This window comes from Hirundo rustica, chromosome 12, assembly GCF_015227805.2.
Source record: "Hirundo rustica isolate bHirRus1 chromosome 12, bHirRus1.pri.v3, whole genome shotgun sequence".
NCBI classification, from domain to species: Eukaryota; Metazoa; Chordata; class Aves; order Passeriformes; family Hirundinidae; genus Hirundo; species Hirundo rustica.
Genome location: NC_053461.1, coordinates 7,557,832 through 7,577,733, shown reverse-complemented (window position 1 = coordinate 7,577,733; position 19,902 = coordinate 7,557,832). Strand labels below are relative to the sequence as shown.

General features: G+C 42.4%; 1 protein-coding gene across 1 annotated transcript in view; it reads right to left on the bottom strand.

The window, feature by feature from the left end:
- SLC6A11 (solute carrier family 6 member 11) overlaps window positions 1-19,902 on the bottom strand; it is an 87,785-nt gene that overhangs the window by 38,027 nt on the left and 29,856 nt on the right. The window contains exon 7 of the mRNA XM_040076370.2: window positions 5,906-6,040. Coding sequence (XP_039932304.1) covers window positions 5,906-6,040 — 135 coding nt within the window. The remainder of the gene's footprint in view (window positions 1-5,905; window positions 6,041-19,902) is intronic.

Genomic DNA, 19,902 nt, shown 5'->3' with positions numbered 1-19,902 from the left:
AACAAAACAAAACAAAACAAAACAAAAAAACCACAAACCCAAAAAAACCACAAGCATCCAAAAGTTCTCCGGCAACTGAAGGTAATTTCATTGCCAACATCTGAAAATCCCAAGGTTTCTATTGTAAGGATCAGCAGGTTTAAATGCAGGACAGGTCTGAAATCCACAACTCTGCAACCTGGATTTTCCAAGCATGAACACACCCAAGAATGAAATCCCAATTTCTTTCACAACTTTTTTTTGTTTCCCCTAGAGAAAGCAGGGCCTTAACATTTGTGTTTGGATGCAGCATTTGCTTCACTCTCAGAGGCAGAAAAGAGGATTTTCCTTTGCCTTGGAAAAAGGCTTCACTGGCCTCGAGGTGGCGACAGGATTGTGGATTCCAGGGCTGCAAATCCTAAAATTGGATCAATCTGCATTATTTTTGCTTCCTAGAGCAACTCAGCCTCCCTAAATTTCAGAAATAAAAAGTTAAGGGAAGGAACATTCTCAAATGCTTTTGCAGCAGGGTTTTCAGGTCGGGATTTTAGGAAAGATCACCTCCACACTGATCCAGTTTTCCCAAATTTCTCTCACCCATATGTATATTGTAATTAAGACTAATTGAAAGCAATTGTTTGCAGTTTTGGTGAACAGCATCTTTTTAAAAGAATATAGTTATTTATGTGCCTAAACAGATTAATACCATGTTAAGGAGGGAAAAACCACCACAGTAAACTCACACTAATACAATAAAATACCCATATTAATAAAATTAAGGAAATTTAATCAAAAATTACAATTTCCAGGGGTGAAACAAACTTATGTGCATTTATTTTAGGGTGACTTTCTACCAGGGAAAAAAAAAAAAAAGTTTTCTCTGAAAGAGATGTACTAAAACACTCTTTTTCTCTACAACCACACATGAAAGCAGCCTAAATGCCACACAGGAAAAAGCATTTTTTGATCCAGAGGGCAATTTAAGGAAGAGAGGGATCTTAGTAATAAAAAATCTATCCAGAGTAAGTGGGTTTTCAGGTTAAGCTGATGCTCATTACGGTGCACTCATGCTTTGGTACTCATTTTCAAAAAGGAAAATCCAGTGGGCTTCAAGCCAGTCAGGCAAATCTCAATGCCAAGGAAATTTATAAGGGAAGTCCTTCTGGAAGCCATTTCCCAGTTGTCAGTTGCACATCCGAGCTGCCTAAAAGTGAATTCTCCTGGCTGAGCTACCAAAGAATTGCAGAAATGTTTCTGCCACCACCAATCTTACTGCAATTTTAACCTTCTCCCATTGCAAATAAAAGAGCTGAGAAACCTAAAATCAATTTACCCGTCATGGCTCTGATTTTCCTGTACCTGATTAATTTGGCCTTGTTCCTCAAGCTCAACATTCACATGAGAGTTTATCAGAGATGAGGTACAACATGTATTCTTTCCACAGAGAAACGGAAAATTGGCCAAGATTTTGGAAGTCAGCAGTTCTGAGGAGTGTGCAATTCTGTCTGTGTTGATAGGTGCTCTCATGAATATGTTCATTAACACAATTCACAATATTAAAATCTAAAAAAAAACCAAGAAACTTGGCTGATTTTTAGCATACAAACATATAATAAACAAGAAAGCTGTATTCTGATTTTCCTCCCCTCTTTAACAACACGCTGTTACAGCAGGGGTTAAATTGTTGTGATTTTCCATTCGATTATCCATACTGTTACTTCCTGCCTCGTCCAACTGCTATATCTGCCACTCCCTAAACTCCTTCCTGGCACAAATGTTTGTAAAATCCTCTTACAAAGAATGAAACATTTTTCCCAGAAAGGCTCAGTGAGCACCACACACAAGTACAATCACATGTTGAGTGCCTTAAATCTGTCCAGGGACAAGCAGAGCCATCTTCTGAGTCAGGTTTGCACACAAACCCCATAACAATCCCATTAACTCACTGAAGCACTGCTTTTGTGGGAGTTATAACTCAGCAAAGATGCCTTATTTAAGCTATAAACAGCACCTGTATCTCCCAGATTAGGGCAGAGGAATATATTTCAAGCCCATTTGAGCATGAAGATTATTGAGGCCTTTTTGGTGATGAAGGAAAACACTTCTGAGGCTTTAAATAGAGCTCCAGACTGTTCCAGCTTCCACTGATGCAACACATAGGGGTTAGTATGAGCTCTACACCTGCTCAGGACAAAAAAATGGCATTTTCACAGTGAGAGGATTGGGTCTGCTGGAGAGATAGAATGTAAAAATGAAATGGAGACCACAGCCCTTGGAAGCTGAGGAGAGCTGCAAAGATGAATAGCTGTTCACAAAGCTTTAACCCACGGAATGCAAATTGCACAAAGACAAAAGAGTCGAGAACTTCAAACTGAAGTGAGCCTTGAAGAGAAACTTGATTTATTTAATCCGCTGTAAACACAGCTGGCTGTGGGGCTCAAATACCCCTCTCCTAATGCAGAGCCAGCACCCTCCCTGAAAGATTATTGAAACAGGCCTGTAACTGAAGAGGAAAACAAATTCTGCTGGTACACATGATTTATGCTTCGGCACTGGGGAGTAAATCCACTGAAATGAGCAAACATGGAAACTGGAAGCACGAATCTCCGGATAGTTTCAGTTGTGCTCCTTGGCAAAAAAGCTCTAGGACCAATTCATAAGATGTTTATGGAGTGGGGGAGGTTATCCTAATATTTGTGGGTTTGAACATTAAATTCCACATTTCCATAAAATGTAGAATGCCTATCAATCCATCTTACTACCATTAATAGTTGCACTAAAGCTGAACCAAAGGCTATTTTTAAAATAGAACTAGTTGTGCCAATTTCTAGTTTTTAAGTCTGAAGAACTAAGCTTCCTCTATTTCTTGACAAGTGACTAGAGATTGCACCCATTAGTCTGAAATCTTTCTTCAGGTATTGAATTAATTATTCTCAGCAACATATTTCAGTTTTGATTGAATGACTTTTTTTCAACGCAGAAATAATTCTCTAACACCAATGAATACTACAATTCAATTACCTGCATTGGTGTTCGCCATCTCTGTTATTGCACGTTTTACTTCAGCTTCTTTCTACTAAAAGATGCCCAAAGTACAGCTGAAGTACAAAAACTCAACAGTGAAAGTCTCTCTGAAGCTGGAAGGAGGAACTTGCTCCTTAAAGCGTTCCCAGAAGGAATTCCAGCCCCACACGTGTGGGACCAACAGACACACCCCACACATCTCCAGGGCTTTGTGCTCCCACCAATACCATGGGCTTTGCAAATTGTCATGGCAACGATACATTTCTTTACAAAGTGGCACCAGGATAATAAATAGGCATATAAACCCTCCTTGGAGCTGCCAGTAATGTCCCTTAAGCTGGCAATAGAGTCCCTTAAGCTGGCGCGCCCTCGCTCAAAGACAAGCACGAGCAAGGGCATCAGTGGCACGTGGGAAATCCACAGGCAAGGCAAAATCCTGTTTAGAGCCTCTAGAAAAGTACTGGGCAAGGGAAGGAAGCAGCTCTTAAAGAGCAGGGCTGCCCCCTGCTCAGAGGAGGAGTTCAGCTCTCCAGTGAGGAAAGGCTGGGAGAGCTGGGATTGTTCACCTGGAGAGGAGAGCTTTGGGGTGAGCTCGGTGTGGCCTTGCAGGGCCTGAAGGGAGCCCACAGGAAAGACGGAGAGGGACTTTTTAGAAGAGGTGGGGTGACAGGAAAAGAGGAAATGGTTTCACATTGACAGAAGGCAGGGTTAGATGGGATATTGGGAAGGAATTCCTCCCTGTCAGGGTGTGGGCCAGGGCAGCCCAGGGTGGCTGTGGCTGTCCCTGGATCCCTGGCAGTGACCCAGGCCAGGCTGGACAGGGCTGGGAGCAGCCTGGGACAGTGGAAGGAGTCCCTGCCCATGGCTGGGTGGCACTGGACGATCTGTAGGATCCCTCCCACCCCAACCATTCTGTGGCTCCACACAGACATTGCAAAGGGAGCAAAGCCCAGGGTGACCCGGGTCAGGGCACCCAGAGCCCTGCGGGGAAAGGCAGGGGGCACCTGCAGCTCCAGCCCCACAGCCAGGGGTGAAACACCAGCTCAAACTGGGCGGGACAAAGCCCTGCCACCCCTGTGCTCAGACAAACAGCCGGCACACGGTTCCTTGTCCTGGCGAGAAGGAGTTTGGGCACTTGGGGCTTGGCTGGAACCAGGCGGGATTGCTGAATTCACTGCAGACCGAGCCTGTTGGAAGGTGCAAACAAGTGTCTGGGAGTGTGCCAGAGAATCCTGGTTTTCCCTGTGTTCCAGGGCTCATTTCTCAGGTGACCTGAGGCCACCTCTGCTGAAGGTACAGTTGGAATTCCACAGGCAGTGCTGACACCCCTTCCACAGCCCTTTCACCTCCCATGCATGCTGACACACAACACAAACATTGTCAAGTCCAAAAGACACAAAGTGATCAAATTTTCATCTACAATTTTCAATCTTTTGAAAGAATCTTTTTCCTTCTGTTTTGTTTTGTTGTTTTTTTTAAATTATTATTTTATTTTTTAATTTTGTTTTTTGGTTGGTTGGTTTGTTTCTGTAGAAACATTTCTTGTTTAAAGCAAACATTACAGCAATTTCAGATAGCCCAAAGAAATCACCTGAAGGAGCCCCTCTATTGTCTGTTGCAACAAAATACACATTTAAAGGAAGCAGATTTTAAAAAATTATGCTTACATGTCTTCAGTAAGCAGATTAAAAAAAATAATTTTGACAAATATTCCCAAATTCCTTTCTGTCTGCTTCTCAGGACCCATTTAATAATGCAATAGCCTCAGGAGAAACACTGTGTAATGTCTTTTACAGTGCCAAAGCAGATCAGTAAAATGCTGTCTGCAACCTGTCAGGTTCTATAGAGATTTTGTAATTTTTCCCCCCTTCGATAGCACACAAATGATGGACAATAACTGTTTTACTGTAATCCTCTGTCACTGGAAATAAAAAAAAAAAAACCAAAACCAAAACAGCTAAATCTGTAATTTCCATGCTCTTCTCTATGTTGGAAACAACAAAACAGGCAGATTTCCTGGTCTGAGTACTTCATTTCTCCTCAGTTGCATTTTCTATATGCTATAAAGACAGCAACCATCTGAATGAATATTTTTTCTGTTAATGCTGCCTGAGATTTAGATTTAGAATGAACAAAGAACCAAAAAATGGCTGAATCCCAGTTAAATTAGTTCCCAGTGAATGTGTGGAAGCGCTTTTGTTCCTCAGAGATAGAAGCACCAACTGAAACTGGCTCTGAAAATCCTCGTTTATCAACCAAAGTTCTTTCCAATTTAAAAAATTATCTGTTCCATCACACAACATGGCTTTACAGCCCTACCCCTAGTCCCACATCTTCAATCACAGAATCACTGGGTTGGAGGAAACCTCCAAGATCTTAGAGTCCAACCCAGCCCTAGCACCTCAAATAAGGCATGGCACTGAGTGCTACATCCAGGCTTTTTTTAAACACATCCAGGGACGGTGACTCTACCAACTCCCCAGGCAGACCATTCCAGTCCAGAAAGACATATTCAGTCTTTCTGTAAAAAACTTTTTCCTAATGTCCAACCTGTATTCCCCTTGGCGCAGCTTGAGGCTGTGTCCTCTCATTCTGCCTGGAGAAAGAGACCAACCCCACCTGAGCACAGCCACCCTTCAGGGAGTTGTAGAGGGTGATCAGGTCACCTCTGAGTCTCCTTTTCTCCAGGCTGAACAACCCCAGCTCCCTCAGCTGTTCCTCACAGGGTTTGTGTTCCAAGCCCCTCACCAGCCTCGTTGCCTCCTCTGGATGCGCTCAAGTGTCTCAATGTCAATGAGAAACATCTCCCCGGCAGTCACCTGTGCTCAGACTTCAAACCCGAGAAACTCCTGCAGTTTTTCCCAGGCAGAAAGGCAAATAAACATGCAGCCCCCGGTCCTACCTGTGGGTCAGAGAGCCGGGAGATGTCGGGGTAAAGGTAGAATTTGATCCCCTCAGAAGCGCCAGGTAACGTCACCCCCCGAATCAGGAGGATCATCAGCATGATGTAGGGGAACGTGGCTGTCACATACACGACCTGTGGGAGGAAATAAACATCAGAGAAGGATTGTTTTTCCCAGCTGCAGGAAAACCACCTTATTTTCACATCTTTGTGAAGTGCTTTGGCTGCCTCTGTGCAGGTGATTTTTTTGTCCTCCAACCATATCTCCTTCTAAACTCTTTAGGTTTTATGGGAGAGGTCAGCACTGTTTTATAGAGATTGGAAAATTCTCTGTAAGTGTATTATTTCTAAAAACAGGTACTCATTATAACAAGTAATTAATTATAACTATAAAAGCAATGGATTCTCAGTCACCCCATAATTACTAAACTGATTGCTCTTGAGACTGCTCTGCCTGCATGTCTGGGTTTCAGGAATAAGCATTTCATCAATCCCAGAGGTTAAATTCTATCTCTATCTCCTTAGGATTTGATAGAGAACCCTTATCTTACAAAGAACCTTCAGGTAAAATTTCTGAGGTGCTCAACCCGAGCAAATTCTGTTTTCTCATACATGGCCACACATTTTTTTCCAGAAATCAGTTTGTTCTCTTCTTGGGAAGCAACAGGGAACCTGCAAGAAGTCACATTTTCCAAAGGAAAAATGGAGCAGAATTGGTTCTGTTTCACAATCCCAAACCTGAGATCAGAACATGGCTACTCAAACTCAGAGAAGGATTAAATGATAAATTCCATGGTATTATCAATATTTTCTTTATGTGACAACCACCTGAACTTTAACTCTCTGTAATTGCCTGTGGCCATTTCCACCTGTGAGATGCTGCTCTTACACCTGCCTTGCACCAGTCAAAGTTAAGCTGCAAGAAGGGGAAAAAAATAATTTGGTGAAAATACAACCTCAAAAAATACATGTTTTAAACTCAGGAGTCCAATATCTGTCTCCTATGTAACTGGAAGGGATACATCAAAGAACGGACTCATGGAAGGATTCTCAAAAACATTTTTGTAATTAATGAGCTGAAATTGGATTTTCAGACTGCTTAACCCCAAACATTACATGACCTCGTGTGCCTTATCAGGTACCCTCAGAAATGGAGGAACTTGAATTTCCCAGGAGATGGAGAGCACTAATCTATTCCTGTAGGTCCCAAAAACCTGAATTGATGAATTCCCAGGTCAATACAATGCAAAATGGGAAGATTTATTCCAGTGCTTATATTTGTTGGCTATTAGTGGGAATGCAAACTGCTATGACTGGCTGAGTTCAAATAGCCTTTGTCTCCCCACATTTGGGTTTCAAATAAAAAAGGATCAGCAGCTAATGAGAATTAAAAAACAAACACATGGGATGGACACGGTCCTGCTCTGAGCCTGAAATTAGGTGGAAAGGATGGAGCAGCCAGCTAATGGTTTTAATTTATTTAATTCTTTGCCAGCTATTTTGTCCTCCTTGTTTTAAATCAAAAGTTGCATTTACCAGAGGGCAGTCAGGAGACACATCCATATGATGGCACTGAAGGCTTGCACCTGAATACCTGCAATATTTCCTCACATTTCCTTCCTTCTCTGCACTGCTGTGCAGCACATCCACTGCTTCCTGCACATCCCAGCCCTGCCTGGAACGTTCCACCTGACCAAACACTGTGACCTGGCAGGGGCAGATTCCTTCCCAGGTCATGTTGGGAGGATTCCCTTTCCCATCTCCATCAAGGAAAAGCCAACACCATTCATCTCTGCACCCAGGAGAGGCCAGGGAAAGGGACCTGTGCAATCCCACAGCACCAAGGGCTGCAGCCACAACCTCTAACAAATCTTTTGGTCATCAGGATTTTAGTTCTGCCTCAGCTTTAGAGGAACGAGGGCTCTCCCTGCTCTCCACTTGCCATGCAGAAAGGGGATAAAAATAAAGCACCTCTGGCTCAGTGTTTCTGGCAATAAATACCAACCCAGACATGCAGAACCACAGTGAAAGGGACACCAAGAAACCAGGAGTGGGAAAGGTGAAAGGATCCCTTCTTCCCGAGACCACTGACGTTGCTGATTATTGATCACACAGTTCTTGAGTCTGAAAAGCTCCAGCTGCTGTTTTACTTCAACAGGTGAGTGCACTGTACTGGGAGAGAACCGTTAATTCCCATTTTCTCCCCCTCCCCAAGAGCTCCTGAGGTGAGGCAGGATGGGGAATTTAGGAATCAGTACAGTTTATTAGCATCATCATCGCATCTGTTGGGCAGAATTCCGTTTCCTGAATTGTTTTCTTTTCTTTCAACACATCGAACCTCTCTGAATATCAATGTGAACACAACTGTTTCTAATTACACCGCATCCTGTTTTAATTGACTTTAATTGCTTGGTATGTTAATTTGCATCCCAATGCTCAAAATGCTTTTTTTAAACCCTTGTCAGAGCCATGCCAATGTTTAAGCGGTTGGAAACAAAATAAAAATTTCTGGCAGGGGAGTTTTTGCACCAAGTTCTCATCTTACAATGTGGTTGAAAGAAAAATTTACAATGATATTCAGACATACAAGTAGGTGGGAATGCACCCAACCAACTCTGAACTATGCTTGGGTGGTTAACTGAAGGTTCATTGAAACCAAAGATCCTGAGGATGGATATTTTACTGCCACAAGCTTTAAGTATCAAAGAATAGGAAATAAGCTGAGTATCACCAAGTACTGGAAATTTAAACACCAATATCTTAAAGAAGCTTAGATGTCACTTGAGGTTAATATATAGATATTGAGGTACCTATGAAATGATTTAATGAGTGAGGCATCATAAAGATATTGAGAACTGAGCTGGATTTCAGCTTCATCTTTTCGTACCTAAATATTTTAACAGCATGAATATGTGCCTGTGTTCCAGTTTGTCCCCTGGGGCTGTTGAACTTCTTGTCCTAACTGAAAAGGTGTTTTTCTGAACCCTCCAGGCACATCATGCTGCAGGGTGAGGGGGATCTGGCTGGTGAGAATAAGAAATTCAGGATAACCCCGTTGAGAATAAGGACGATTTCCGTGCAGTGAACTGAGCCCCAACCCATGGAAATCTCAAAGCCCAAATCAGATTTCTTTGGCCAAAGCTCCTACAGAACACACCAGCCTGAGCCTCACACACTTCCTCACAGCAGCACAAAGAGATGAGCGTTATTCCTTTGCTCGGCTCTTGCTGAGAACACACAACCAAAATTCCTGAACAAAATAGGAGCTGGAGGCCGGGAAGTTGATGGAATTCTCCACTGCAAGCTGTAATGCTCAAGATTGTTTCTACTATAACAAACCAACTGCATTTTATAAATTGGATAAAATTCATCTTGATGCTTCAGGAAATTACTGGCTTGTTGATCCCTGTTCCTCTATTGCTCCATGGGGCTGTAAACACGAGGAATATCAATGCAAGAATTGCCAGAGATTTCCCAGAACTCACTACCAAAATGTTTATGGAAAATCAGATCTGTCCCCACCCACTGCTCATCCTTATTTTTCACAGAGTGTTTTATCTTGGTGTCATTTAACCTATTTTTAAATTTATTAATTTATTTGAAACCATGAGCATGGAGAACCAGAGTGAAACCCCCAACTGTGCCCACGCTGCACTACACTCCTGTGTGGAGAAAATGCTCTGGAACCAAAATTTCCCAGATTGATGTGAGAGGGAAAAGAGTAATTTTCATCCAGGAGGACACATTGGCACTAATACAGGAATATAATTATCATACCTCTGCTGACTGAGCAGACACACCCCGGAACCACCAATTTGGGCAGGATTTCCATCAAAATGTTTTGAATTGCCCCACCAGACAAACCAGATTTGGTCTCACTGATATTTGCTGGTTTCACAAATTCTGACTTCCTAGATGATAACCAGTAGATGATAAACACGATAAAATATTTTCTTTTTCAGCTGCCATGGGATAGTATAAAATATTCCATGCAGCATTGTTTGGAAAAAAGGCTTTTGTTCATCTGACTCTACACCATCTATGGAGCTACAAGTGACAACTGAAAAGGGAGATTTTCCACATTAATTGGATTTACAAGAAAAATGGTATAAAATGGTATAAAGGGATGACAGCTGATTCACAAAGTTTTTAAAAGCATGTCAAAAGAGGGAAAGCATTTGAGGTCCACCTACGTTTTAAAGCTAAAAGTTCATATGCAGAGAAAGAAATTAAAGCAAAAACTCAGCAGAACACCAGGTAAGTGGATTTGTATAATTGGAATGAGGGGAGGGGATTAGAATCAGCAAAATATCTGATTTTTCTATTTTCTACGTGTGCTTTATTGACTTATTCAGCCTCATCTTCTGTTTGTCATCTTTGTTTACCCACAGATGAACAGAATAATTCTGGTAAATCATCCTTAACCAGCCTATGAACTGCAGAATTCCTTCTAAATTACCACTGAATCATGAGTGAGTGCAGACAGCCTCACTCCAAGCAGGAATAAACTCAAAACCCAACAGCTAAGAAAACTTAATGAGGTTTGAGGACTGAGAAATAAGCAGCAAAGAAGAAAAATTCATTGGGAACGAAAATTCAAGGAGATGAGCCAGAAAAGAGGGGCCAGGAGAGGACACTCGGTGAAGGGATGTGAGAACCCGAGTGATCACAGGAAGCCAAAGGTTCCACATGAAATAATAACTGCAGAAGGGAATAGTTCCAGCACCACATCACCCTGAGGTCATTGCTTGGGACAAGGAAAAATCCCTACCTGGCAGAGCTGTGCAAGTCCCAGGGTTTTTTCCACATGGTGGTAAAGGCAATAAATAAATAAATGAAAGTCTGAGCCCCACTGGAATGGTTTCCTTCACAATGAAATGGAAACTGCACTCCAAAATCCATTGAGTCAATTAAAAAACCAACCAAAACCAAAATGTTCTGTTTAATTTTGGTTTGGCATTCTTTTAAGTGACTGGGTGGAAGGGAGATCTCTCTTGAATGAAAAATGTTCTAACAAGCCAAAGTTGTTATTTAGACGATTTAATCTCACATTAAAAATGGGTGAAAAAAACCTGTTTTCCATATTTTTTTGCAGCACTAATTATTCTTTACCTTGGGTCTGACTTTAAGCACTTTTCAGCACTTCCTGAATTCCATTTCATATATTCTGTGTACAAAAACCTTCCTGTCTGTAGTCGAAAGTTCCAAAAGAAAGAGAAGTTATGGTGGAAGGCTGAATCAAAAGTGCTCTATTAGGAACCCAGGGATGCAGCTAAAATTGGAAAACAATGAGAAAGCACCAAGGGCAGACAATATCCATGCACAGCAGCAGCTCATTTTCCCAGCTGAACGGAGTGAATAATTCACTTCCATGGTGAGCTGCTTCTCCCCATAAATATTCCTTAAGTAGCAGCAAGTTTTCCAAACATGTGTTATTTCCCAGCTAATTCCAACAGCTGGATTTGTTTCCTGCTTGCCCAGGAGCATTAAAATCAAGATCTGTCTTTTTTCTGCAAAAATTGCTCTTCAGGCTTGGTGGTTCTTTCCATGAGGTCTGCAGACCTCCTACTTAATTAAAAGAAGGGAAAAAAAAAATCAGTGTACTGTCTAGTGCTAATGTAAAGATAGATTTCATTGTATTCAAGTAAAAATTCTCTAATTAGCAGATCCTGCCCCAAAACATTCATTTGTAAGACAGGCAACAGCAGAATATGCAGACATATCCAAAAATCCCAGAGACCGGAACACACAGAAGTACCCATATTAAATACAGAAACTGAATTTCATCCCATTATTGCAATAATCATTTATGTGAGCACCTGCATTTAAGCACCATAATAAAGAAATTAAAAATAAATAAATAATGATGGCAACCAAATTTATAATTAATGAATTATTAAAATATTAAATAAAAAAGGCAAATGCAGATAACCAGATTAATTCTTGATACACACACAGCTTAATAATGACCTAATCAGTGACAAATAATATGCCAACAGTTTCTAAAATAGGGGGAGTGATCATAAAGAATGGCCTGGATCCTGAAAAAATGACTTTAAGTCACACTTCCCTTTATTTCAAGGATCCATTCTAACCTGAACAGGCCTTGATTGAGTTCATAGTTCCAAATTCACAGTAAAAGATACCCATTTTACAAATCAGCTCAGATTTTGGTGGCTGCTCTAAAGTGTTTTTAAATGTTCACAGGTGAATCCACACTGAGCAAGGATGGACCTGAACTAAAAAGCTGAACAACTGTTGGAATTGTTTCATTAATGTTTTTACATTTTTGCTGTCATTAAATACCAAAAAATAGAAAAGCATTTATCTATTTCATAGATCAACATCCAGACTAAATACAACTCAGGAGCTCATTGCCTCCTCCCAGTGCTTTCTCAGCCTCCAAAATTATATTTTCCACGATCAACATTAATCCTCCACTCGCCAACTGTTCTTAGAGGAGTTATGTCGATGAAAAAAGCGAAGGCTGCAACAACCCTCAACACCAACCTACCCCAAAATGTGCTCTCCATTTGTTGGAAAGTGTGTTCCTCACGTTGTTAATGTGCTGCTGCCACACTGCTCTCACAAAAATCCCAACAGTTGTAAACACAGCGTGCCCAAAATAACTCTGGGAAGCAGAGGAAGGTCTGTGGTGGAATTTCTCAAAGGCAGAAAGTTGCAGAAAACCTCGGGCAAAACAAGCACTACAATTTGGCGAGCAGACACAGCTCTCAAAACATACAAAAGCAGAATCCTGATGCTAAAATCATGGTGTTATTGTCCCTGGCACCTGGAGTATGTTTGCTGGAGGTTTTTATCTTTAAAAGCAGTGGATGTTTTGGGGTTGGAGGGGTTTTTACACAGAAAATATTCTTGGTTGAAGTTTATTATTTTATCTCCACCATTAACGGTAGTGATAAACCAGTGAAATAGCAGCATCCTGTAACTATAATATGATTTTTTGCTTAACATTCGAGAGCACAAAGGGGAAGAGCTGCCCTCTGGTTGTGGGCAGGGAGAGGAAGACTGATGGGGAGCAAGCAAATTTCAGCATCGTGGCTGAGCTCATCACTGCAAGCCAAGTGTTTATGTAAAGCTCCCATCACGGAGGGAATCTGCAGAGCCACAAATATCTCAGAATTAAAGCCTGCTATTTAATCAAGTAAAAGTCAACTTTAAAAACCAATCAGGAAGAATTTTAAATAGGAATAATTAATCAACTGAGGGTTGGGGTGGGGTTTTTTTCTCCATTCTGTAAAAGTCTTTAAAAAGCTTTTATAAAACAAAGCCGTTCCTTTCCAGAACCTTCTAGGATTTTCAGACCTCCCAATGCCATCTAGTTTACCTTCACGGACAAACCAGATACTATGAGTTACATATATACCCAGAATATGTGTATCTCGTAAAAATTCTGCATTTTGCTTTGAAAAATGCGTAATATGGGATGACCATTACTCATAGCAACCCCAGTTCTGTGGAAACAATTCGGAAGGATCCCACAGTAGCACCTGAATTTCCAGCAGCGTAATTGATTTTACACAGGCAGAAACAGGGGGTCAATAAGGCACTGCGTGAATTGGGATTTTTACTTATTCCAGAAAGACCTTTCCATTCTCACTCCTTAGGTCCTGACCTATCCTAAAAATGCAAACCTTCAAGCAGATAGAGATGCAAAGGTCAGAACAGGGTGGGAGGTGATTTTTCCTGTCACTCCAAAATGTATAGGATCTCCAATGTGCATTGGAATGGACTCAAAATTTTTGGCTGACTCCTTCTCCTGATTCAGGGTTTGTTTGCCCTCTGAGCCTTCCTGGAGAACATAGAACTGGCTTTCCTGGAGAAGTGCTGTCCTCATGGAATTATTAGGTTTCCTTAAATGATTCGTTTCAGCGAACCAACATTTTCCAGTAAAAATTGGAGGCAGAGCATTCCTTATCATCTCCACCTTAAGATTCTTGCTTGATTTTCCTCGCTTGTCTTTAAAAAAAACCTCAAACAAACAAAAACGACACAAAAACACACTCCCAAATGAACATCAGCGCTGAAGTAAAAAAAAAAAAAAAAAAAAAAAAAAAAAAAAAAAAAAAAAAAAGGCAGGATGAAATCTGGGAAGTGGAAGCCATGCTATGACCAAAAAGATTTATAGGGGAGGTTTTCCAGCCAGAATTCCATTTGGGTGGCCCCAAAAGGTAAAAGATGCCAGTTGGAAAAGATTAATGTGTCAGCCAGAATTTGCAAAGAGGTAAGGAGAGAATTAGGAACCGTAACCAGCGTTTGAGAAGTCACCAAATAAATGCATAACATTTCAAATAACTGCAAATATTGAAAATACAAAATATCAATTCAATGGTAATAAGAATTTTCCCTAGAATTTTGCTCCAAAACTAACCATAGGTGAGACTTTCTTTGGAAATTATTCTTCCAGTCCTCCAAGCACTCGTGCAGGTTTGTTAGTGGCCATCTCTAAATCGATCAATCATTTCTGCAGTTTTCTGGGTACCACAGCACTGTTTAATCTTGTGCAGTAAATGATGATGGGGAAAAAAAAAATTAAACTGGCAGAAGATCCTATAGTACATCCACACCTTTTTTATCTTTGGATGATTTTTGTAATTATGAAACTGAAGGAAAGGAGCCAGAGATCACAGGGTCTGGGGCTGCAGCTTCCTCAGGAAGGGCAGCTCCAGCCTTTGCTCTCTGTGATGGGGACAGGAACCAGGGAATGGCTAGAGTTGGACCAGGTGGGATTTAGGTTGGATATTAGGGAAAGGTTCTAGCCCAGAGGCTGCTGGGCACTGCCCAGGCTCCTCAGGGAGTGGGCACGGCCCCGAGGCTGCCAGAGCTCCAGGAGCTCCCAGGGATGCCCAGGGTGGGATTGTTGGAGGCGTCTGTGCAGGGACAGGGGTGGGATGATTCTTGTGGGTCTTCCCTAACTCAGGATATTTCCTGATTCCATGAACTGTCTTGTCCCTTCCAACCAAAACCATTCTGTGCTCCATTGTGAAGTTCAGGACTTTTGCAGGGAAATAAAGAGCTCATATTCATATGAGAAAAGGTGTGTTTGTGTGCCCCAGGGTGACAGCCCAACGCCTGTCAGCCCCGAGGAACACGAGCTCTTATCTCCATGGTGACAGCTGAGAGATGGATGCACCATGAAGCATTTGTAATGCTACTTGTGCATTAAGTGCAATAACAAAAGTATGATAAATAGCCTCACCACACAAACCAACAAGCATCCTCATGATCCCGACCCTGATTCTCCTCATTTCCCTTCCTCGTGGCTTCTCCATCCCTCCTAATGCAGTTAGTCACACCTTGACTGAGCCTTTATTGCTCTGTAACCTCTCCTCTAAGCAGCCTCTAAGTGTGGCTGCTAAATCACCTCAAGGCTGACTTGTAGGACACCAATCTGACGCTGCTGCAATTAATTTGTTTGGTTTGAGCAGCTTTGCAGCATGAGAATAAAAGGTGATGTGATGCATAGAACAAATGAGAAGGATCACACGGTGAAAACTTTGAGCTGGAGGACAGGGTGACTGGGGAGTATGTGGCTGCCGCAGATTTGTTTTCCTCTCTTAGGGAAATGCTTTGATCTCTCAGCTCTCCCTTCATCCCCTCAGCTCTGCAGAGATCCCCGAGGGGCTGCTCTGTGGATGTAAAGGGTCTCTCCCTTGGGAGCAGAGACCTCTCCCTGTGCTCATCCCACACTCAGAATGCTGAGATTCCAACCTCCGTGAGGCACTCCAGGAACAAGGGACACACAGACCACAAAAATCCCCACTGACCTCGACCACTGTAATTCTCCCAAATGTCTTTTACACCCACAAGAAAGAACCCAGAATTTTCTATTAGAGTTAATTAAGAGCAGTGCCTTACACTTTCTACATCTGATTGTCCAAAGTGTCTACTTTCCATGACACGAGCAAGCTTACACAGGATGTTTTCTCCCTTTCTTTTCTGAAGCACACAAGTTTTTTTTCCAGCAGCAGGAGTGAACAGCAGGTGCACAGCATCCAGCTCCCTCCTTGGGATGTGTTTTAGTTACCACCCCAGCACCAGCAGCTGCCTGAAGCCGCCTTTGTTGCTCGTCAGGCAATTTATTTCATTAAGCTTTGCCATTCCTGGGAGTGAGTTTGGATCTGAGCCACAGGAGCTGACACTGGGGTGGGATACAGGACTCGAGTTGTAAATCTCACAAGAACAGCCTTGTAAACAAAACTTGTACTACAAAGACATCTTCACATCGGAGATAAAGCCAGAAATCTGGACTCTGCTGGCTGCAGAAAGCAGAGATTGCCTTCCCACTGGCAGGAATTTGGTTTAATATAACCTTGGCATACGGGGTCACAAGGATGGATACCTAAAATGCAATTAAGGAGCCAGTGTTGAAGCTGGATAGATTAGCAGGAGATGAGGACAAACTACGTGTGTGAGAAGAGGGGATTGTAGCTATTTTGTTTCATGGGGGGGGGGGGGGGGGGGGGGGGGTGGGGGGAATTGAAGCAGCATTAGGAAAGTCAGAGCTATAAATGTTTGTGTATCCGAACTGTGTGCTCCTGCAGAAGAAGAGGTGCAAATAATATTCCAAACACACAAAGCAAGACCCCCCAAAAAAGCAACATTCATTGCAATTTCTTTGTGGGAACTCTGTGTGCACATAGAACCCAGGCAACCCCACAGTTTTGGGGAAGGCAGCTTTGGTAACCCCTCAGTTGTAAATCCCAGCCAGCAGCAGTGCTGTGCACATGGAGGGATAATATTTCAGCCCTGACACGTGCATCAACAATGACAACGAACAAGAAATTTGATATTTTAGCTCCTGTTGGATGCTCTGGTGCAAGGAATCATTCACTGATTGCAGGGAGCGGGGGAAGAGAGTGGGTAAGGAGGGGCAGGTTCTGGGAGAGGAGTGAACCATGAAGAGAGCTGTAGTGGTATAAATGGAATAAATACATAGGAATAAATAGGAAGAGGAATATGTATAAATATATAGGAATAAATGACTGGAACTGCCACATTTCTAAAGCCCTTTGTTGGGTCAGTGTAATTTTGGTAACGAGCTAAAAGTTCCTGGTAACCTCAATGGCAAAAATAATCTTTATTTGTTGCCTTCAGCCAATCAGTGCATTTTTCTTACAGAGAAAAACATTCTTCTTGCTGTGTTAATCTGTGCCTTTGGGCTTTCCCTTTAATTTTGCTGCGATTTTCCCCACACTGCCACAGCAAATATCACAGCTGGCCTTCCACCCTCTGCTACTCCCTACCCCTTCTGCTTTTTCATGCTTGAAGTTCACAGACCAGGTGATTTCTCTGCCCCAAAATCCCTCACACCTGTGTGTGCCCCGAGCTGTCCCTCAGTGCACTCAAACACTTTTCACTCACTTCAGCTGCTGACCAGGCCTTAGATCCACCCTAAATATTCAAATAAAAGTGGGTTTCCCCCGTAAGGTGCAGCTGGGAAGGACTGAAACCATGAAGACACGATTTTGATTGAAGTTTCCTGTATGATACCTTCCCCAGCCATCAAACAGAAGGTCGGGAAAACCACCGAGAAGCACAAAAAAATCGATTTTTTTTTTTTTTTCTTTTTTTTTAAACACACCCGAGGTGTCCTTAAATGCTCAGAGCACAGGAGAGTGGAAAAATAAATAGTTTTGAAACCTCACACAGAGGAGGCGGAGAGCAGGAACTCTGCATGCATCTCATGAATGTTCTACTTTCCCCCTTTGAATACAGAGATCAGCCTTGGCCAGAGTTAAAGCCTCACCATGAAGGGCCATTCTTTGCTGTTACTTCAGCTTAAAACAAAAGACACTTCAGGAGATACAATCGTTGCTGCCCAGTTCCTTTTCCTGGGCTCCTACAATGGGCCCTGGTTCTTTCTTTCTTTCTATTTTTTCCCCTCTTCCACACATCTTTCTCTTGTATTTTTTGTTTCTGTCCTTTTGCTCCTTCTTTCTGCCTCATTGAATCCATTAAGGCCTTTAGATGGCCTGCTATTGAGGAATAAATTTTCTTTGGGACTGGTGACTGAGCCTTAACTGCTGGCAGGCAAGGCTTAACTCCTGAGGGGAGGAAAAATATGGGTAAAATAAAAGAAAAACCCATCTCTGAGTTTGGGGTCTTCAAGCACGCTGGATACCTTGCAATGCCTTGCTCCTCAAGGAAAAGGAAAAACCTAATCCCAGAAATTTCCCCACTTCTCTCACACTGAGTTGTCTTTCTGCTTGTATTTTCCAGCAGAGGAGTAGATTCTCTTATTTTAGGTCCATATGGCAGGGATTTTTTGCACAACTGGAAATTACAAAGCCCCAAGAGAGGCCTCTGACCTCAAGAGAAGTGCTGCTATGAGAGAGGTCCTCATTTAACACAAAACGACCCCCAGTCAGAAATGTAACACACAAAACTACCCACAGTCAGAAATATAACACAGAAAAAGAACCACAGTCAGAAATGGAACACACAAAACTACCCACAGTCAGAAATGGAACACACAGAATGACCCACAGTCAGAAATGGAACACACAGAGTGACCCACAGTCAGAAATGGAACACACAGATTGACCCACAGTCAGAAATATAACACAGAAAAAGAACCACAGTCAGAAATGGAACACACAAAATGACCCACAGTCAGAAATGTAACACACAAAACTACCCACAGTCAGAAATGTGACACACAAAATGACCCACAGTCAGAAATATAACACAGAAAAAGAACCACAGTCAGAAATGGAACACACAAAACTACCCACAGTCAGAAATGGAACACACAGAGTGACCCACAGTCAGAAATGTGACACACAGAGTGACCCACAGTCAGAAATGGAACAAACAGAGCTACCCACAGTCAGAAACGGAACACACAGAGTGACCCACAGTCAGAAACGGAACCCACAGAATGACCCACAGTCAGAAATGGAACACACAGAGTGACCCACAGTCAGAAATGGAACACACAGAGTGACCCACAGTCAGAAATGGAACACACAAAACTACCCACAGTCAGAAATGTGACACACAAAACTACCCACAGTCAGAAATGTGACACAGAAAAAGAACCACAGTCAGAAATGTAACACACAGAATGACCCACAGTCAGAAACGGAACCCACAGAATGACCCACAGTCAGAAACGGAACCCACAGAGTGACCCACAGTCAGAAATGGAACACACAGAGTGACCCACAGTCAGAAATGTGACACACAAAACTACCCACAGTCAGAAATATAACACAGAAAAAGAACCACAGTCAGAAATGGAACACACAAAATGACCCACAGTCAGAAATGGAACACACAGAATGACCCACAGTCAGAAATGGAACACACAGAGTGACCCACAGTCAGAAATGGAACACACAGATTGACCCACAGTCAGAAATGGAACACACAAAATGACCCACAGTCAGAAATGTGACACACAAAACTACCCACAGTCAGAAATGTGACACAGAAAAAGAACCACAGTCAGAAATGGAACACACAAAATGACCCACAGTCAGAAATGGAACACACAGAATGACCCACAGTCAGAAATGGAACACACAGAATGACCCACAGTCAGAAATGGAACAAACAGAGTGACCCACAGTCAGAAATGGAACACACAGAGTGACCCACAGTCAGAAATGGAACACACAAAACTACCCACAGTCAGAAATGTGACACACAAAATGACCCACAGTCAGAAATATAAGCACTGTTCAGGCCTGCTCAAGGGGTGGTAAATTATTCCAAAGCCATCAAAGCCTAATTCAAAGCAAGAGATCTGAACTTCACCTCAGAACCAGGACAAAAACCCTTGGGAAGAAAGGATGAAACCTTCAAAGTTCTGAGAGTGACATAAATCATTCACAAAACATAAAGAAATATGAGCTGGAAGTGTGTGCGTGTGTGGGGTACAAAAATAATTTATTATATCTGGATAATGAAGTTTTCTGGGGATGTGCAGTTAAACATCCATGAAGCAGCTCCTGCTCTCCTGCCCTGCA